We start from the raw sequence: 21776 nt of genomic DNA, 5'->3' as shown, positions 1-21776 counted from the left end.
GCCTATATTGTTTAAGACGTTGTTGTTGTTTTGTTTGCAGTTGCTCGATGACAACAGAGAATTATTTATTCCTGAGACTCAAGACACAGTTGTAGCCCATCCCATGTTCATGTTGTTTGCCACTCAGAACCCCCCTGGACATTATGGCGGTAGAAAGGTACGTAACGTCTATTTTTGTCTGAAATTCGTTTGAATCTGTGAAGCGGGTTTTATTATTTTAACATGAGCCCAGAACTGATGTCACTCAGCTTTCTCTTGATGATAAGTCTACGTTTATCGTTTAGAGAGTTATCGGTGAAATGAATTGTCTGAGAAAACGCCAGTAGTATATCTCAGACGTCCGAACAGAAAAATTTGTTGAAGCATGATATAAAAGGTGTGGACGAGAGATTCGGCATTTTATTGGAATAGCAGTTATAATCAAGTGTGTTGATCTTGCAAAAGATGTTCAGGATTTGAACTACGCAATTGTGAGCTAGTGTTTGAGCGCAAAGCCCTAAAAGGTTGTATGACTTGTCTTGCAATCACAGGTGCTATCACGAGCTTTTCGAAACCGTTTCGTGGAACTCCATTTTGACGAACTTCCCAGCCAGGAGTTAGAAGTTATTCTTCATCAACGGTGCAGTTTGCCGCTGTCGTACGCCAAGAAACTTGTGGCCATTATGCTTGACCTGCAGGTAAGAGGAATGGTATCGAAGATCTTCCGCTTAAGGCATATCACCTAATCCACTTGATTAAGTCCTTGCATCTCTTTAATCAGTGTACGGTGAAAAAGGTAAAGCCTGCGTTCGAGCCAAGTGAAGGCCCATCAAGTCGTGGCCTATCCCATTTTCCATAGTTTATCTCAGCAGTATATCTCCGTTACCCACTTATACACTTGGGTATAGTGAGGCACTGTTAGAGCAGTGATAGTGCCCCCGGCGAGGGCTTGAACCCAGACCTCTCGATCCGGAGTTCAAAGCACTAACCAAAAGGCCACCTTGCCACCCACTGTCTACCAATTTTTGTTCTTTTACCCTTAAACCTTACAGGCACGACGTAGAAGTACCAATGTATTCGCCGGTAAACAAGGCTTTATTACTCTCCGTGATTTGTTTCGCTGGGCGACAAGATACAGCAAAACACCTGATGTCCAAGGTGGAGTGTTCCATGACTGGGACTTGCATCTCGCGGAGGACGGTAAATACGACTAGGCAATAATAGTACTTGTTTTATCAGACTTTTGCCGTCTCAATAATAGTGCATTCTGCACCAGTGAGCAGACACAATGAAAGGAGAGGCCCAAGCTTGGGTGGACAGTTTCTTGTAAATCACTTTATTTTGTCTGCCCAAGCCTCGAGTTGGTGTCTTTGTTTACAGGAATGCGAAATAGTGTATTGTCACGTGACGTACATTGGGGAAACAAAACATTCAAGCTTAAGAGGTCCATCTGTTCACAAGACACCACTTTGTCCCGAGTTTAGTTTATATGTCAAATGAGTTACAGTCAAACCTCTTTAATACGGACACCAAAGGGACAGAACCAATTGTCCGCTTTACAGACAAGTCCGTATTATAGAGATGGGAATGTATGATTTTTGGCATTTCTGGGACCAAACGAACTGTCCCTGATAGAGAGGTGTCCGTAAGAAGAAGTTAGACTGTATAGAAAATCTTTGAGCTTTGAGTGACGTTTGTTGGCTTACCCCCCTTTTCAATTTTTCAGGTTACATGCTTCTCGCTGGTCGCTGTAGGAATCCGTCAGAGTGTAAAGTCGTCCAGGAAGTGATCGAACGTCACATGAAACGAAAACTTGACCCTGATCTGTTGTTCGGTGATCCATCTGTACTGAAACATTCTCCTGGCGTCTCTAGTCTCCTAACACAAGTAACAACAGCCTCTCTGGATGGATTCTCTCACATTGTCTGGACTCGCAGTATGCGAAGACTTGCTGTTCTGGCTGGCAGGGCACTCCAGTTCGGAGAGCCAGTTCTTTTAGTGGGAGAAACAGGGTAAAGAAATGCCATTCGCCACTTTTGAAACGTGAAGGAAACTTGGTAGAGTTAACTTTCGCAAAACCTTCTTGGACTGTTACTAGAGACAGGGAAAACAAATTGGCCTGTAACCATCCCAGAAGTCTTTGCGAAAGCTTACTTGTCTCAATCTCCTCGTTTCTAAGGTGGCGAATGATTCTTTTCTTCCTAACACAAGCTCTTTTTTGCAATGCTAACACATTTACTCAGTTACTCAGTGTACTTCAGATGTTCAATAGTTTGATAACGCTATCCACTGGATAACGGAATTTGTTTCCTTAACACTCATCCACTACAAGAACAAGGGGAGCAAGTCCTACTGCGGAAACTACAGGGGCATCTCACTTCTTTCCGTAGCGGGTAAGATCTTTACCTGAATTCTTCTGAACCGACTGATTACGGTCTCCGAAAGAAGTCTCCTAGAGGCGCAGTGTGGCTTCAGACCAAGGGTGCAGCACCGTGGACATGATATTTATCGTCAGACAGGTGCAGCAGAAGTGCATTGAACAGAACAAGGCCCTTTACTCTGTCCTTATAGATCTGAACAGGGAGGCCTTCTGGACGGTCCTGAAGAGAGATGGTTGCCCAAAGAAGTTTGTGAAGTCTGATTCGGTTGCTTTTTGACGGAATGACAGGACAAGTTCTCTGCACCAGCAACCAGTCAAATTCCTTCGCCATCACAATTGGAGTGAAACAGGGCTGTGTCCTGGCCACAATCCTGTTTAAACTCTTCTTTGCCTGCATGCTGGCACATGCTGTACAGGACATGGATGAGGGTGTGTATGTTACATGTCAAATTTGATCTCAGGTCAGGTGGCATCCAACCAAAAGAACTTGAGGCTATAGCTAGTGACAGAGGTCACTGGTGCTTACTGACCCACACAGCCTCCACCAGTTTTGAGGACGACCGCCGTCATCTAGTGCCCCACCTGTTCTAGTCTCTGTGCTTCTAGTCTGGGTTTGCAGAGCCACCAGAGAATCCATAGATGATCACACAACACACAGTCTTCTTCGGACACGAAGGAAAACCACCATTGATTTATCCTATCTATCCCAGGCCACACTAATTCGCTGGACGGTGATTCATATGGTGGATAGCGCTATCTAACGATTGAACAACCGAGGCCTGTTTATAAATACTGTGTAGACACTGTACAGGCCAACAGTATTCTTTTGCTCTGCTAGATACAACTTTCAAACAGTAGTAGTAATCATAATAAACTATCGTAATTCCAATTCTGTTGTGTTAACATGATGTTTTGCTTCTCTTGCAGCTGTGGTAAGACCACTATCTGTCAGTTATTCGCGGCACTGTGGTATCAAACCCTTTTTGCTGTTAACTGTCACATGCATTCTGAGTCTTCTGATTTTCTCGGAGGCTTGAGACCAGTTAGAAACAGAGGACAAGAGGAACAGGTTAGTTTAACGCTAAAAATTGTGCCACTGTCCTTAAAAGTAGAACAGCAGTTAACCCACCACTGATTTGTTGTTGACATCTAGTTGTTACAGGCAATTTTCGTAGTCCTAAGGTGTTTCGATAGAGTTTTTCAGAGGCCATACCGGTATTTTTCAATCGCTTTAGGAATGATTTTATCTTTGTCTGATCGCCATGAAATTTTCACCAATGACTGACTATAGATTGAAATTTGTCAAAATGTAGGTTTTGGTAAAATCGATATTAGTATGAAAACAATAAACAAAAACGTTGAAATTGATAAACGCCTAATTTTACGCGATCTAGACCAGCTACTGAAAATCCAACACTAGGAACTTAAAGTTTGGTGTTTAGCAAATAACTTCCGTAAGAAGTAAAAAATTCTGTATGTTTGAATTCGACTAAAACGAAAATATATTTCAAACCTTAAAATTTCAATAGCCGAACTTTAACACCAAACACCAAACTTAAAGTTCCTAGGGCTGGATTTTCAGTAGCTGGTCTAGATCACAGAAAATTCGGCTTTTATCAATTTCAAAGTTTTTGTTTATTTTTGTCGTAGTAATATCGATTTTACTTAAAACTACATTTTCACAAATTTCAATCCATAGCCAATTACTGGTGACAATTTTATAGCGATCAGACAAGGAAAAAAACACTTTTAAGGCGATTGAAAAATATCGGTATGGGCTCTAAAAAATGTATCGAAACACCTTAATGGTAAATACTGTATTACTGCTGAAGTGACGTTTGTTTTCCATCTAGCAAAGCGTATTTTGTTCCCAATTTAGTATTCTATTTGCCATTACAGGCTGTTTGGCCCTTTTCGTCAGAAAAATTAAATGATATATTTCAGTCACCAAAGACGTACGTTACACTGAGTTAAAAAAATACTTTGTAACACGAGGAAACAAGATAGTAAAAAGTTGGCGCAAAATTGTAGTGTTTACCTACTGCAGACTTAAAAGCTTTTTGGTGCGCTGAACGCACGAGTTTCATTTTACTCAAAGGTACGACTACTATACTTACAATTAAGACTTAATATGCGGTCAGTTTGCAAGGATTTGGACTTAAAAACGTTTGCTAATGTTTCTGTTTCCAAGGGTGAACAACTTTCCAAGCTTTTTGAATGGTGTGATGGACCTCTCGTTCAAGCCATGAAGACAGGAGCCATGTTATTAGTAGATGAGATTTCCTTGGCAGATGACTCAGTGTTGGAGAGACTCAATAGTGTTCTGGAGCCTGAGAGGACGCTGTTGCTTGCTGAGAAGGGCGGCAGTGGACTTACATCAGGGGAGGATGTCGATGTACTGGTTGCACATGAGGATTTTAAAATTATAGCAACCATGAATCCTGGGGGAGACTTTGGCAAGAAAGAGGTATGATCAAACTGGGTAAATCATGTTCTAAATCCGAGGCTCGTTAAGTCTTGGTTTGTCAATGCATGTACACAGCTGAACGGCACTAACCAGAAAGGCGTGTTATGTCAGATTAGCTTTGTAGATTCATGTACGAAACGACTTACTTGAGACGTTTGGGTTCAAGAATGAAAAAGGCGACAGTCACTTAGGCCTCTTCCACACGTATCTTTTTTTTAAAACCAGATATTTTTTCTTCGTTTTCAAAAAAATACGGGTTCAGACGTAGCGTCCACATGAAAATGCTAAAACGATGGACATACGATGGCAACCCTTATGGAGCATGCTTCTTGCTAGAGGTATACGATGTATTGGATGTATAACATCATCGTACAGTTGTATTCGAAAACCTCCGTTTTCGTCCGTCCACACGTAAACAAAAAGGTGGCGTTTTCAAGAATCTTCACTTTAGAGAGCGTTTTTGAAAAGATGCGTTTTCGGTGACCGTTTTCACCTAATACGTGTGGACAGTAGGCCAAACCAGAGACAAAAACGGATCGGATACGTATAGAAGGGGGCCTTAATGAGACTTAGTACTGTGGAATTGATAAATAAAATCTAGCTGTGTGTCCATGAAATCTACAACACGCGTATCAATGTTACTCGTGATCTTTACATAAACCCTTACATAACGAAAAGGAAGCAATGTCTATAAAAATCAAATGGGCGAGTCCTCGAGTAGATGCCATCATGCTGTAACAAAAATTCTGTAGCAGTTTTTAAATTTATCTACTGCTGTTTTACTACAGTTGTCGCCGGCATTAAGGAACAGATTCACTGAGATTTGGTGTCCACCTTCAAATGCGAGAGCAGATCTCATACAGATTATAGAACATAACATCAAGCCTGGAGTTGTACTCAAATCAGCCAGCCACGGTATGACGTCATTAATTATTCAGTAATCAAGCTAAAAATGCAAGTTGCCAAAGCTTTATTGAAAGGGTTTATGTCACGAGGCTTAGAGTGGTTTTCGTTTGAGTGTCGTAAAACCAAAACCAAAGTAATTACTCTGGCCAATCACATAGGACACAGACAATACATTGAACCAATCAAAACTCGAAGTAATTACATGTGGCTGACGCAAAGCGCGGGAAAATGCATGCGAGCGCGTCACAATTGGCTTTGGTTTTACTTCTGATTGGATGAAAAGGTGGCGCGAATCTTTTAAGCCAATCGCATCGTGTAGAAAGTGCAAAACCAATTACTTTTCGACACTCAAATGAAAACCGCTCTAATTGCTGTTTTACATTAATTCTCTGCTCATTACTTAGTGCCTTTGCCCATACAAAAAATTTATGAAGAATACATCAGACAAATTGCACCAGAGAGCACCAAGCTTAGTAATTTTTTGGTGATTTTAGCAGGCATAGCATAAAACTTGACAAAGTAAGCCCACTTTTTTAAAAGTGTTTCAATCCATGTCCTTCCCGCCCGTCCGTTGCAACAGACGACCAGAAACGGTTTCAATGCTTAAACGTCCATTTAAATAACGAAAGTGCACAATTATTTTCAGAATTCAGTTTATTCAACGACACGTTTTAGTTTTTAAAAAAGATAGCAAATAGAGTGTCATAGCTCCTTTCACAGACCTTTCCCGCATTCCTGTGAACAAAGGCGCCAACTCGAGGCTCGGGTGGACAAAATACAGTGATTTGTATGAATTGTCCACCGAGCCTCGTCCTCGTTTCTTTGTGTTTGCTCACTGGAGCGTAATGCGGGAAAGGTGTAGTATACAGTGACATGTATGTCTTCTAAACAGGATCATCAGGTGTCGGAGAGGCCATCCTGGATTTTATAGAATGGTTCCATTCTACTGATTTTGCAAAGAGGTACGTCAGTTACACATACAGCCTGTGCCGTTAACAAGGGGTGATACTTTTTTGGTATTCAAAGTCAGTGACTATGACATCCAAGGGCTATGCCAGATTTGAGACAGTGGCCAAAGCAAGTCAGTTCTTGAATACTCATATAACTTGTTTCACCGCAGCCTTTTTCATTAGCTATCTTGTGGAATTAAGCGAGCCCAGAGTAGCGTCATGCGAATAGTTTTCCCTTGCTGATCTTAAGTACAGTGATGCGTTAGATATGGCTGGTATCCGTTCCGGCGTGAATGATATCTGTTAATATATTCAGTCATATCCATTTAATGATCAGGTTATCACCTAATGTGCTGCATTTTTCTTTACTGCCACTCATTTTCATCTCAGATTTGTGGTAAGCACCAGAGATCTTTTGTCCTGGGTAAACTTCATCAATACCTGCAGTGCGTCAACCGCCAGTGATGGCATTGACGACAACAGCAATGATAAAGTACTCCTCTCTCCAGCCCAAGCGTATGTGCATGGCGCTTGCCTCGTGTTCTTAGACGCCCTGGGGTCAGGAATGACCAGCTTTTCGCCGTCATCGTCGTCGTCGAGTGGTGCTTTAAAAGATGCATATCAAGCGTGCTATGAATTTCTACGAAGACAGATGGACCTAAAAGAAGAAACACATGGAAGTTCTTGGGGACCAGAGATCGATAAAGATGGAAATTCCAACTATAGACCAGATTATTTTGGTGTTAGTCCATTTTTCATTCCAAGAGGTACGTGGTAACTGTAAACCTTGAATCAGATCCATCTCTATATCTGTAGCTTTTGGAAAGGTCTGCTGTAATAAGAAAGACCGGCTTTGTTGAAAGAGCTTCCAATCACGAGTTAATAAAATTAACCTCACCAAACGCACTGTAAAATTAAGTGTTCGCCTCGGTATTCGAGGATTGTAGGGCTTAAATACTGTGGTACTCTTTTGCCTTATATAATGTTGTCTTACTTTTTGTCATTAACAGGTCCACTGCCGCCACCAGAGCATTTTTCAAGCACTTACGCGCTCAATTCACCGACTACTTCTCTAAACGCTCAGCGGTTGCTAAGAGCTCTTCAGCTACCAAGGCCCATTCTCCTGGAGGGGTCCCCTGGAGTAGGAAAGACCAGCCTAGTTGGAGCTATTGCAAAAGCTTCAGGCCACGAGTTAATAAGAATTAACCTCTCTGAACAGACTGTGAGTAAATTAGTTACCAACTTTTTCGACCATGGGAAATGCCAGTGGGTTTTGTCATGTATGATAGTACCCGTTTTTCTTCTCTCTGTGTGAATCGGTGGGGGGAGGGGTTACGGGTGGGTTTATCGCGATACAGACTTGTACTGAACACGATGCCCGATCATCACCTTTGTTAAGTGTTTTAATTTTGTTTTAAATCTTTCTAGATCTCTATAACAAAAATGAATTGTTAACTTGGGTCGACCCAAGTCAAATTTAGAAAGGATTTGTATGGAGTTATCAGAACATGACTGGGCTTATATCTCAGAGGCAATTTGCCCCGAAATGCTAATTTTTGGCAAGTAGACCTCATGGACGTTGTTCTTTCAGAATATCCTGAGAAGTCCAATAATTTCAGAAATTTAATTTGATGACATCATCACTTTAGAACTCTATTACGCAATTACCATGCCATTTCACTTGATTTACTAGGTTCCCCCTATTTTCTACAGTTGAAAATAGATTCCTCAAAAAGACAATCATACTTCTGAAAAATAGAGTCAGTTGCAAAAACTTGAAAAAAAAGGAAATAAATAAATAAATGAAAGAAAGAAAGAATGAATGAATGAATATAAAATAGTCGCTCGTTGTTGAAAGTGTGTTTAATTGTATTAGAATATAGCTAATTCAATAAGGTTACTTTAGCAATTGGTCATTGGGAATTCGTTATTGGGCATTGGGCATTTCCTAGTGCGCAATTCACAATACCCAAAGTAACCTTTATTGAATCAGCTAATCACTACTTTTCTCGTCTGAATATCACATTGAAGGATGTAACAGACTTGTTTGGAGCTGATTTACCTGTTGAAGGAGGTGAGGCTGGACAGTTTGTGTGGAGGGATGGTCCTCTATTAAAGGCACTCAGAGCTGGACACTGGATTGTCTTGGATGAGGTATTGTCATGGCGTTAGATACAAAGGCTCTATAAGAATACGAGTACTATCATCTAAATGGTCTTTCGTCAGAGTTATATTATTTAGTATTTTTCATCTGGCCCGGGTTGTTCGATCGTTGGATAGCGCTATTCATCGAATAATTCACTGTCCAGCGATTAAGTATTAGGGGAACCAATTGCGCTACCAGCGGATAGCGTTGTCTACCTTTTGAACAACTGGACCCTGATTACTAGAGACGCACTAGACAAAACAGGGAGATATTGTCGTGGTCTTAGTCTGTATTTTGTTAAATACAAATAATTAACTTCTTTTTTGCAAACTTGCTGTTAATATTGTGGCTATCTCACGAGCGAGCTAAATAGATTCAACCGCTATTTAAATACCTTATTACCTCTGTTTCTCGCAGTAAATACTCTACCTTGCTGGAAAACCACACAAGGCACGTTTTTGCCTCCTGTCTTATCAACATGAAATTTTATTTCTGATCTTTATTTTGCAGCTTAATTTAGCCTCGCAGTCTGTGCTCGAAGGGCTTAATGCCTGTTTGGATCACAGGGGCGAGGTGAGTGTCACAATGCAGTCCTTACTTAATAGCTATCGAAGATATTGTATGCTTCATCTAAGTATTTAGCAGATGAAAACAGATGGAAGTGACATTTCTCTTAAAAATGATTATCCCTTTAAGTCCTAAGAGCAATCAGCGTCAAATTTCTCCTTGTTATACTACTGCATGAGGAATTTCTGCAATTTGATTGGCTTAGAGCAGTGGTATTTCAGCTTAATTTGAAATACCTACATGTGAAAATTACAAACCTTTTGCGGGTAGTAGTATAAACAAATAATAGCATGACTTGTACGTGATATTTGGCATAAATACCACTCGTGATATTTCAAAATTGTCTCAAATTTCACTCGCCCAACGGCTCGTGAAATTACGTATAACAATTTCGAAGTATCACTCGTGGTATTTATGCCAAATATCACTACAAATCATGCTATTACCTATACTAATAATGAGTTCGTGGTAATAAGTCAATAAGAATTCAGGGTATGATCACACTAGAAGAATTTCCTTTATATTTTATCACCTTTGCTCCACTAATACTATAGGAAATTAATAGTGGCAGCAAATGAGAATTTTAACTTTGATATTAGGGTTTTTAAAAAGGTTAATTGAAAAGCTCATCTGTCTTTTATAAATTTGTCAAGTTATTGTTAGTTGCAATGACGGTGAATGAAGTTTAATTTTTTCCCACTGGCCAGTGGGTAAATGTGCGCTGTAGAAACGCGAGGCGATGTGCGAATTCGTTCTCCGTTCCTATAGGTATAGCTCACTGGTCAGCCTGGCGTGGTATGGTTTTGTACTTTTTAAACCGTTTTCTCGTTTCACTGCTCTTGCAGATCTACATTCCCGAGCTTGGGATGACATTCAAAGGTCAGCGAGGCAAAACAAGGTTGTTTGCTTGTCAGAATCCCCTGAATCAGGGCGGTGGAAGAAAGGGATTGCCAAAGTCCTTTCTCAACAGATTTACTCAGGTATATCAACAGTTGACTATGAAGGGATGTATTTCGTGCATGAAATATTTCTGTTCTTATGAGAACAGAAAGCCAGATTTGTGACTATTATTTATCGCTTGGTACCGAAACGACTCCCCACCATTGAACTGATATGAAGCTGGCCATTTGAAGGACAAAAGCTTGGGCGAAAAAACATGCTAGAGCAAAATGGACAAGCTATCGCGCCTTACTGCGGTTGCAAATTTTTTGGGAACCGATAACTCAACAGCCTATTTAACATTTAATGGAATTCTTTCAAATGCATGTCAAGGCCGCCAAAAAAGTTTTGTAACCTCGTTTATATTTATATTTATGTATCTCTTTCAAGGGAAGTAATAGACCTTTCCCGCATTCCGCTCCAGTGAGCAAGCATAATGAAATGAGGTCGAGGCTCGGGTGGACAATTCATACAAATCACTGTATTTTGTCCACCCGAGCCTCGAATTGATGCCTTTGTTTACAGGAATGCGGGAAAGGTCTATAGGAGGGTATTTTTTGTCCTTTAGTCGATAGACTTGAGTTTATAGTTAGTCAATCCCTCTCAACGTCCTCGTGTCTCAGTTTGAATGATGAACTGGTAATTTCGTCTAATGTTTCCTGGCATTTGCTGGGTACCTTCAAAAATATTTTCAGACCATTTTCATCTTGACCAAACTGTTTCAACTCTAACAGCCTACGGCAGTGCAACTTAAGTACGCTTAGTAGCATTGTAAGTCGCGCATTTAACTTGTTCTCTTTCACTTTATTCAAGGTGTTCGTGGAGCCTCTTTCAAAATCAGATCTGTTGTTTATCACAGGAGCCCTCTACCCTGAAATAGATCCCGCCATCTTAGACCAGATGGTTACATTCAATATGAAGGTGATAATATAGTCATTACACTAACAGTATTTATTAATGGCAGTTATTTAATGGCACTCAGTGACGTTAAGACCATTGTCTAATTTGAGAGGACCAACAGTCAAATAACGGTTTATTGTGGGGACTCAAATATTACAATAGGTTGCTCCTGTTCCGTACTCGACAGTTCTTTATTTATTTCGTGCGTCCTGTGTGCCATCCCTTGACCCTGCTCCACTTTGGACGTATGACGGCTGTGTCATTTTTGATTGGCATTCACAGCCAGCTAGTTAGCTTTTTAACACACTTTTGTTAACTGGCAATTTTGGGCCCTCCATGATCAAAGGTCGTAACTTAAAAGGTGACATGATCCCGCAACTGAATTTATAGATTGTTGGTGCAATTATGTTTCATCGTCCATGACCTCTCTCGCGCTCGCTGCTATATGGCGGAAGGGATAGCAAAGCTACAATATTCGTCCCTCTATACTTTTTTCATTTCTTGTTTGCTTCCCTTCTCTCTTTCCCCATTTTGTTTTTGGAAATATGAAATGTGTAAATCAACGTCAAGCAAAACAGGGGATGATAATATAACACACGTAACATCGGAAGTGACGAATAATGTACAGATTTCCCTGAAATTCTCTCCAACTGTGGTAAGATTCCGCCTGAAAAACGTACCTGTTCAAGTTTCCTTTTGTAAATTAAAGGTACTCCTCTCATACATTCGAAAGGCGTTATTAATTGATATATTTACCCTTTGAGCCCTGAGGGTGATCAGCATCAAAATTCTCCTTGTGATATCAATGTTTTATATAACAGAGTGGTGACGAGAATTAAGGAAATGATCAAGCAAGGGAAACTGATTGATAATTTAACAACTTCTCCCGACTACCTCTATAGGAAACATACGTTGACAACAAATGAGAATTTGAATTTTGATGTTAGGGCTAAAAGAGTTAACGTGTTTTGCAGATCCATGAAGAGACAGTGGTGGAGGCGCGATGGGGAAGAAAGGGAAGCCCTTGGGAATTGAACTTAAGAGATGTGTTCAGATGGTGCGATCTGCTTATTAAGCACCAGGTAAGCATCAAGACGTTTTGTTAGCAGATACGCTATGGATCCAAGATTTTGACATTTACTCCTTAATCTTAATTATTACTTTTTTCCTTCGTTCCTTTTCTCATTTGCAAATAAGCAGCAGCCAAATCGAAAGCTTTGTTACTTTGGCTGTTACACACTGATTTACAAATTGTACATGTTTTACTTGTTTGATCTAACCATAGATTATTTCTCTACATTTTTCTATATTTTCTCTTTTTTAGTATTATCTCAACAGTAAGGATAACAAAGATGATGATGATGATGATGATGATAATGATAATGAGTTATGTTGTTACTAGGCACAAATTTGTATAAACTCCTATATGACCTGCCTTGGGCTTCCTGTGCTTCCTTATTTACAGTGCCTATTTCCCTCCTTTAGTTTCCTGGTTGCTGGGATCCTGCTCAATTTTTGCGTCTTATTTACTGTGACAGAATGAGGACAGTGAAGGACAAACAGATGGTAAGGATATCACTGCTTTAATTACCACGACAAACTCTTGGTAATTTGTAAACGTAACTGATTTAACATAACGCTTAGCATAACAGTACATTTCTCCAGCGACCTTGATAGTTCCTTCAAAAACAAATTTTAGACGCTTTAGTTGCACATTTTCACGGGCTTTGTTTTGGGCCGTTCCACATGATTGTATGAGAGGAACGAAAACATCGAAACGTTTGTGCTTATACTTTTCAAGTTTGGCTCAGTAATAAAAACTTTGTTGTTGCTTCCAAAATAAAGGTCAAACTCTTTCACTGCCACGTCTTAATAGCGTTTACTTTAGGCAAGCAAATTTCACCACTTTGTCTCCGTTTGAAATTGTTAAGTTGCGAAGTTTTGCAATCCCAAGGTAGTGAGAGTTTGAATACCCAAGCACAAAGGTTGCAAACTTGGTGGTGAAATTTGCTCTTTTGACGTTATCATGCACAAGGGCCGTGCAGAATTTTGGAATTGAGGTAGTACAATTCACAATTTCATTGTCCACAGGTATTTTTCCCGTCCTTGCTGACGCTCCGAGACGCCAAGCTCCTATTAACACCTGTCAGTGCGCAAAAGTGCATGTATTCTTTAGTCTCTTTGCACTGGAGTATCTATTTGCTTTTATTAGCTATTACCTTATATATTTATCTGTTTACTTGACAATGAGGTACTGGAGCTTTACAAGTCAGTTACTATGAGTTCAGAAACAATTGGTGACATTCAGTTGACCCGGCCATCATTTTTTATCACACCAAGCCATGTCCAGGTGAGTCTGTGCACAACTGCAGGTTTTTTATGGCTATATAAGTTCCTAGTTGCAGTAGAAAAAAATCTGTCGCAGAAAGCAAATGATTTTGTTTCTAAACGATTTTCCATTACATAAAAAAGGACTTTGAATATCCTTACCGCCCTTAATTTTCTCAAGGAGGTAGCGACGACACGGAAAGAAAACAGAGATAGTACAACGTAAAAAAATCACATTTATATACACACTCCTAATCAGTTATATATTTTTTGATTGTCTATTCATTGCCTATATTATTCTCTAGGCTGGTCATTCCTGGCTTCCTAGATGTCCCTCAGTTGATCAGTCCAATATCACTGGAAGATCACTGCAGGTCCTTCATCACTGTTTACCTGCCATGGAATCACTGATGAAATGTCTTGAAATGAACTGGATGGCTATTCTGGTGGGTAACAGCATGTTACATTAGGAAGCTTAAGTAACAGCGTTTTTGAGCGACGTGTGGGCAGTGGTTTAGTTCAAACTCTCTCCAGTGTCCCTTGCGAGGTCAGGGACCCTGGAGAAAGATTCCACCTCTAGTATACTACAGCTGATGCCCTTTGAAAAGCTATGGTGATTTTTATTTGCAAAACATCTGAGAACAGTTTACATGAGACTTAGCAAGAAACCGATACTTCAAATTCCTTAAAGGAAGCGGCCCCTGGGATATAATTTAAAAGTCGTACTCATACGCGATCTCCAACTCTTTTTCTTATTCAAATCCAAAGGTGACTTTACAGTTTAAAAGCCACAACATGATTCACCAGTCGCTAAAGAAAGTTATCAGTTGTGTAACCCTTGTGCACTTAGCTTATCCAGCTAGTTTACAATCACAAATAATTTGAAACAAACAATTCAATTATAGCATAAATAAAAATCCTAACTGGCAGGAGGGAACCTTTTGACTATTCACAAGCGTGGCCGAGGATTTGAACTCGGGACAACCGTGAGCAAATCCAGCAAGCTACCAGATCGGGACTCTAACCCCGGACCCCACATTGCGAGCCGAACGCGCTGATCACTCGGTCACGCTGCTTTTTGTAAGGTACTGGTTACTAATCATTGGTTATGTCTGATTATCAGGTTGGTCCAAGATCATGTGGAAAGACATCACTTGTTCATCTTGTTTCCCAACTGACTGGTAATAAACTGGAGGTGATGGCTATGAACAGTGCCATGGATACCACTGAATTACTTGGCGGCTTTGAACAGGTTAGGAAACTGATAGGGTTCGTTTATCGTATGTTTTTTTAATAGTCATTTTGTTTGAGCGATTATTGTTTGACCTTAAAAATGGTTTTCGTAAGTGTTTATTTGTTTTATTAGCCGACAGATGCCACACGCTTAAGGTCAGCTTCCATTTTCAGTGCAGAGGGATAGTTCTTCTTCGTAAAACGTTATATTTTCTCCTTAAATCGTAGATACATCATCGATTTTTCAATATTTCGTTCATGGATTTTCCATTTTGTAGCTAACGAAGACGCGCGAATGAGTTTTATTAACGCTGGTTGGCCAAACGAGTCCCTCTTTTTTCTTGTTCGGAGCTTATTCAAAGCCCTCGTGCATTTGAATTTGTCGCTTCAGCGGTCGTGAATAACTCTTAATGTCCACTCATTCTGCGCGACGAAAAAGATCAAAACATGGACTCTTCGTTTTGATGCAAAAGAAAACCCCAAGTTGGAAAAAGAAGTGTTCGATTTTCCAATCGTCAGCCTAGTTACTGTTGCCTCAAGGCATGGAAAATTACTTTTCAGGATTCTTTCATCAGCTGAGAATAGTTGCGTCTTCCTTAAACCAACCAAAAGCCAAACGCGTTTGTCTGTTCTATAAACCGATAAAATTCTTATATATTCTGGCTCGTTAGTTTCCTACTGATCATTTCAGTTGGCTTACAGTTTGTTATTGAGATAGTCCCAATAGACCTTTTCACCGTTACGGCGGCCATTTTGAATTTATTAGAGTCGAGGAGTATTACGAGATGCCCAGGGGGCACTCGCTCAGTATTTACGCGCGTTTTTCGGGCAAAAAGAGAACTTCACTGTATATTTCTCGGGAAAAAGGCGATCATTATCACATCCAAACACGGCACAACGATTTTTTTCCCATTGCAGTCTTTTTTCTAGGAAACCTTAAAGAAAAATTGGCCCGAAAAGCGCGCGTAAATACTGAGCGAGTATATCGGATCGTGCTCATGCCCCCTGGACATCTCGTAATACTCCTTCAATCTAACTTATTGAATATGTCTGCCGTATCGATAAAAAGGTCTATTCTTCTCTTATGAATCACAGGCTGATCTTAACAGACAGTGGGGAGAGATATTAAAGCAAGCTAAGGAGTTTTTACTTGGTTTGATACGAGAGTTGTTGATCAGAAGTAAAGATAATCCATCGTGTTTACAAGAAGCGTCCTCAGCTTATAAACTATGGGTGGCCAGCTTTAATAACGACTCTGAAGGTAATCTTTTTGGAGTATTATTATTATTATTATTATAGACATTGACTTGTGACAGAGTGCGTGGAGCTACGCCTGACGGGTCAAGAACTTTGTTTAACAAAATAGCGTAAAGGATTTCAAAAATGCGTGAAGTTTCAACAACTCAGTACTATGTAGCAGGGTAAAATAATGGTCTCAGTCATTCAGGTATCAAGCCTTTCATAAGCACGGTTTTATATCAGTTCGAAGAGGAAACTTGATGAATGGTGTTTAAGGCCCTTTGTGATATTTATAAGCAAAACCTTTCTTTTTAAAATGCGTTTTATTTGCATGAGAATAAGTAAATCATTTTCGTATCAATAGCCTCGCACTTAGCCTCGCTTTGAAACAGAGGCTTGGGACAACCCGGAAATGGCGTATTGTCATCAGTCAGTGACTCTATCCCATCATTTAACTTTAACAGGAAGTGACGATACCAAGAATGACATTTTGATTCCAGAGAAGCTCATTGAGCTTCAAACGATGACGGCAGCTATGAAGGACATTTGTGACAGGAACAGTATTTCATCTGCTATCGCAGGTACTTTTAGTTATTACTGGGGTCAGGGAATGAGGCCTTAGAGGGTAACGTGTTTGAGTGGTTAGAGGCGCTTTTTGATAATGTAGAGGTCCTGGAGTAACCCCCCTATCTCTCTCCTGTGTTAGTTTTCCTATAGAAGTAGTGGAGTACTGAATTCGTCCTGTGTGATCTTGTCTTTTATTCTTTCAACCTCTCTTATTACTAGATAATACAGGATATTACAAAGAGAAGTTCGACTCTGATATCAGGCTGCTCTCTGGGTTCCTCAACATTGTTTAGTTTCTTAAGGAGGATTTTCTCTGCCTTTTTTGATAGGAGGTTCTTGCGCAACGTTTGTGTCAACGAGCTGAAGCGTTAAGTGTAATTTTTTAGAAAATTGTGCCGCCTTATTTTCTGTCATGTACCAAATATCGACGCCAGGTTGCATAAATTCCGAACTTGTTTGAAAACTCTTAGATAACGCCATGGCAAATCGCACTTAAATTCGCTGCCTCTTTTTACCTGCGAATTTCATTGCGAGCATTAGCGAAACGAAAATTCCTTTGAAAACTGGGAAAAAATTACGCGCAAAATTACAAGTGTAAGTAAATAGCCTTGTAGAGACAACGATTGATAATGCCTTCACTAAATTCTTCCTTCTTGGTTTTTTTTGTATTTCTTTCGATCAGTTACCTGCTACCTAGAAGCTAAATTGTTCAGGGAGCTGACATGAAAACCAACTGGTTCATTTAACTTCCCTAGCCTACACATTATTTTCACGGAATTTATTTAGTCTTCTCTTAGTATGCTTCTGTACAATATTGTAAAATCAACCCAGTTTACATTGATAAACTCATAGTAGAGATTATTCTATTCTTATTCTATTCTAAGAATTGAGGAAATAGATACTTAATTAAGAAAAGTAGAAACTGTCAGTTGTACAAAGTTGTTGTCAAAACGCTGTCTTTGCTGTCCTCTCTTTATACAGGTACCTTACTGGAAATGCTGCAGTTTTTAAGGTCGAGACTTAAAGCCAATGGTGAGAGTTGTCACTGTGGTGGTCAGTTTGAGTGGGTGGATGGGCAGCTTGTTGAGGCCCTCAAGTCTGGATACTGGCTGTTGATTGATAATGTGAACTTCTGCAGGTAAATACGGCAATTGGGGCACACTCAAGCCTGCGTCACAGACGGAACTAAACTTCTGGGTCCAATTTAATAAAACTTCTACAAGTGTAATTTACAAGTGTGGCTATTGTTTTCAGACTCTAAAACAATAGCTACACTTGTAGATTACACTTGTAAAAATTTAATTAAATTGACCTGTGGTTAAGTCCGTCTGCGAAACAGCGTCGGAATCCTTGATTTGGGTTCCCACCTATGTACCAGGGTTTGAATAAGCACCAGGATCGATTGGCACGTTAAAAATTCCATAGTTAATTTGGCAGTCAGGTTAAAGGGAAATTCGAAACGGATTAACTTCCGAGAATCTAGGTAAAAAAGGAGTCGCTAGTTTCGCATTAGGAGTCGCTGGGTCTTTTTCAATACTCACGTACCAATGTTTTCGTTTATTTCAGTCCATCTGTACTGGACAGACTGAATGCATTGTTGGAGCCTGGAGGGGTACTGACAATTGATGAAAGGGGTGCCATTGATGGTAGTATCCCGTCCATCAAGCCTCATCCGAACTTCAGGTGAGAAAATGTTTGTTATACTTACTATCCAAAGCCTGGTTTTGAGAGCAAGTTTGACAATTGGGGTCTTGTGTGAGACCCAGCCTATATCTTTCGGGGTCCCCCAGGGTAGCGTACTTGGCCCGTTACTATTTATCATTTTTTTAATGCCTTTCCTCTGGTGGTTCGAGGACGTGGCGTCGAGCTTTATGCTGATGACGCTCTTATTTATTTTGCGAGCAAGTCAGTCAGTGAAATTCAGATTCAGTTAACTAGTGGCCTAACTAAAGTCGTTAGCTGGCTTCACGCAAATTTTCTAATAATCTTGAAAAAACTGGGACTATGTTTGTTGGCGTATTCATCAGAGGACCGCAGCGGCTGAAGATCTAGTGAAAGATGTCAGTAATACGTGCTTATATAGGGATTACAACTTCAAATATCTTGGGGTCCTCCTAGACCACACCCCATCCTGGAAGGACCATATAGAGTATATTGCCTTTAAGATCTCGTTTGGATTAGGTATTCTGCGTCGAGCGCACAAGGTTCTTCCCAAATTTACTTGTCTAATGCTCTACAATACTATAGTCTTGCCATTGTTCGATTGCTGTTCGCCTGTCTGGGACAGTTGTAGGGTTGGAAATAAATCTTATCTAGATAAGCTAAACAGACGTGCCGCCTGTGTTATTGAAAGTCGATCTATCAAGGCTAACGAGTTAAAGTCGACACTCGGCTGGCCCCGCCTACAAGCGCGTAGGGACTATATGAAGTGCGTCTTAGTCTGTAAATGTCTTCATGGAATGGCGCCATTGTACTTACTTTCGAAGTTTAGGCACGCGCACCAAGTTCATGGCTACAACACCAGAAGCCTTGATTTGCTGCGTCCTCCTCTTGCGAAAACTGCTAAGTACCAAGGAAGCTTTAGAATAAACGGTGCTCGCACATAAATAGAGGCGCTAAGATTAGGCTCAAACTCCATCTTAAACAACAATACCTGCACATGTGGCCTTGACAACTTCATTTTTTTTGTTTAGTCTCTTTAATGTTTTAATGTCTTTGTTTTTTTGTGTCGGCCTCATTCAAACTAGCTGTTCTAAATTGGATGCTAGGGGATAAATATTGATTTAAATAAAATAGATAAAATAAAATTGTTGATTGTCGAGTGAAGCGAGCTGCGCGAGAACACGCAAGGTACATGGAAAGCTTGCTCACAGGCTAGGCAATACCCTATGATCAATCGCCATTATGCGACCTCGACTTGGGTAAAGTGGTAAAAGTACGACGATGTAGGTTATTGTAGTGGCGGATCCAGGGGAGGGGGCCGAGGGCCCGGTCCCCCCTTATTTTGAGGACCCCCCCAAATTTTTTTTGAGACCGCCCCTCCCCCCTTATCTCAGGGTCTGGATTACCGGACCCCTCTTATCTGAAGGTCTAGATCCGCCACTGTATTGTGTAGGAAACATGTTAAGCTGGAAACATACGTATTTTGGCAAAGTTACGTAATAGCAATGTAGTTGTTTGTTGTTTTCAGATGAACAAGTATTCGCCTATTTTCTCGCCCTTTTCTTTTCCTTTAGACTTATTCTGGCCATGGATCCTAGATATGGAGAAATATCACGTGCAATGCGCAACAGGGGAGTGGAGATTTTCATGTTGGGAGAGGTGAGATTTTAACTTGCGGTATACATTGAGTCGTGTACAAGTGAGATTATTAGAACGTGGTGAAGAGCTGGGTTAACCTTGAAAAAATGGTAAAATGTAGGGGAAATAAATATATGAGTGGAAGAAGACGAGGTACAGAAATGACTTCTCTAAAAAAGCGATTTCTGTTTTTCGAAACAAGTGTGATACATACATGTATGACAACCCGGACGTGTGGTTAAACATCCTCCGTGGCCGTCTTTCTTCAATGGTTCAGGAGATTAGAGATGGCTGACAATCCTTTTATATCCCAAACGTTGTCCAAGACTCGCTAAGGGCAATATGCAACGTATTTTAGGCTATATTTCATGCTTACTGTGAAAGGCGAGGTTTTTCCAGCCTTATTTTACTCCATGTATTCTCAGGAAATCTATCTGTTAATTTGCACTTGTCACTTGTTTTTTTAAAGGAGGATGGTGATGTCTTTGATGACTATGATCACCAAATGATGCTGCATGGTTTAGGACTACAGAATACTACGACATGCGATTCTCTTGTCGCCTTTCACAAGCGTTTCAAACACACCTTGGGCGGTAAGCATTTGCTTAACTAACGAAACTGTGGCGCTGTATGGCGAAAACATTGGTTTTATCATCTGCATATATAAAGTCATTGTACCAAGATTAAAGGATTGTAAAGCTGACGTTTCGAGCAATAGTTAAAACACTCGAATCATCGTCTTTTCCACATGTTGGACGGACTTCATATCTACTCCGTCTGTGAATGAAAAAACGTATGGTGTGATCATTCAAATTGAACGTCTATTTTTTCAATATTTTGCGAAATGAAAAGTTTGAGTTTTTCATTGAATTTAGATCTTTGAGGGGTTTTCAACAGGGTTCTTCAATCCCGTAATCCCGACCAAAAATTTCGTGCAATCCCGTAATCCCGAGGATTATTTCGGGTCTTCTAACTCGCGCGCATACTTTCAATCCCGAATCTTGCCCGATTTTGCGTTAAAATCCCGAATCCCGAGCTTTAAATAAGGGAAATCCCGGATCCCGAAAAACCTATTGGGGACCCTCATCTTTGGCTAGTAGGGAGGTCAAAAGAACAGTCTCAATTCCGTTTTAATGGGGTTTCTGGCTATGTTAACACCATACTGGATAGCTCTTGCACCGACACGAAAACCACATCAGATAGGGCTTCTAAGAACGGTGATTTCGGCACTGATCGTCATATATCCCATAGGTTTTTGCTACTTCGTCGCAGTGTAAACAGGTATTGGGACCCTAGCGGAAATAAATGAGAAGGAGCGAAGGCTGGAACCCACTGAGACGGAAGTTATTATTCAGAATATTTAGTGCACCAAATCCTATCTGCCAACCGCTCCGGCACAATGTTCGATGTGCGGGAGCGACTTGTTGCAGTTCTGTGCCGTTGCCGTTCATACTGTACCTGTACCTCTTTTCCTGTCAGCACGAATGACTATCCGGTATAGAGTAGACATATATAAGGAGTTAAAGCGGCGACGTTTTTGAGCGACGCACGTCAACCGGAAGTGAGGCTTTTTCCTTTAAATAAGCCTTGACACTACCAAATTTGCATTGCTAAGTTTCGTTACCCTTTTTAGCACGATTTGCCCGAAAATTTGGGCAAAAATACTGCCCCAAAATGAAAGAAAAAGACAACTTTCGGTTGGCGTGGTCGCTCAAAAACGTCTTTGCTTAAGCCACCAGCCTTAGAGAGTTAAAGGTTGAGTGAATGTTGGTATCCACTTGTTCTTAATCGATAGCTAGCGTTACTATCGGGTTGTCCGTTAGGAGACGTTTGGATCGTATTTTCGCAGGGAAACTCGAGACGTTTACATACAGG

General features: G+C 40.5%; 1 protein-coding gene across 1 annotated transcript in view; it reads left to right on the top strand.

The window, feature by feature from the left end:
* The window catches only part of LOC140929298 (midasin-like), a 76929-nt gene that overhangs the window by 13966 nt on the left and 41187 nt on the right, over nucleotides 1-21776 (top strand). The window contains exons 14-38 of the mRNA XM_073379105.1: nucleotides 41-157; nucleotides 531-677; nucleotides 1032-1179; nucleotides 1706-1991; nucleotides 3287-3428; nucleotides 4551-4826; nucleotides 5615-5741; nucleotides 6625-6694; nucleotides 7073-7449; nucleotides 7693-7904; nucleotides 8714-8836; nucleotides 9339-9401; nucleotides 10241-10375; nucleotides 11148-11255; nucleotides 12209-12316; nucleotides 12720-12800; nucleotides 13486-13584; nucleotides 13868-14008; nucleotides 14686-14814; nucleotides 15891-16056; nucleotides 16499-16615; nucleotides 17583-17739; nucleotides 18168-18284; nucleotides 19838-19922; nucleotides 20374-20494. Coding sequence (XP_073235206.1) covers nucleotides 41-157; nucleotides 531-677; nucleotides 1032-1179; nucleotides 1706-1991; nucleotides 3287-3428; nucleotides 4551-4826; nucleotides 5615-5741; nucleotides 6625-6694; nucleotides 7073-7449; nucleotides 7693-7904; nucleotides 8714-8836; nucleotides 9339-9401; nucleotides 10241-10375; nucleotides 11148-11255; nucleotides 12209-12316; nucleotides 12720-12800; nucleotides 13486-13584; nucleotides 13868-14008; nucleotides 14686-14814; nucleotides 15891-16056; nucleotides 16499-16615; nucleotides 17583-17739; nucleotides 18168-18284; nucleotides 19838-19922; nucleotides 20374-20494 — 3652 coding nt within the window. The remainder of the gene's footprint in view (nucleotides 1-40; nucleotides 158-530; nucleotides 678-1031; nucleotides 1180-1705; nucleotides 1992-3286; nucleotides 3429-4550; nucleotides 4827-5614; nucleotides 5742-6624; nucleotides 6695-7072; nucleotides 7450-7692; nucleotides 7905-8713; nucleotides 8837-9338; nucleotides 9402-10240; nucleotides 10376-11147; nucleotides 11256-12208; nucleotides 12317-12719; nucleotides 12801-13485; nucleotides 13585-13867; nucleotides 14009-14685; nucleotides 14815-15890; nucleotides 16057-16498; nucleotides 16616-17582; nucleotides 17740-18167; nucleotides 18285-19837; nucleotides 19923-20373; nucleotides 20495-21776) is intronic.

Source organism: Porites lutea, chromosome 1 (genome assembly GCF_958299795.1).
Source record: "Porites lutea chromosome 1, jaPorLute2.1, whole genome shotgun sequence".
Taxonomy (NCBI): domain Eukaryota; kingdom Metazoa; phylum Cnidaria; class Anthozoa; order Scleractinia; family Poritidae; genus Porites; species Porites lutea.
Note: the sequence above shows the minus strand (reverse complement) of the source record. Positions and strands in the feature narration are given on the sequence as shown.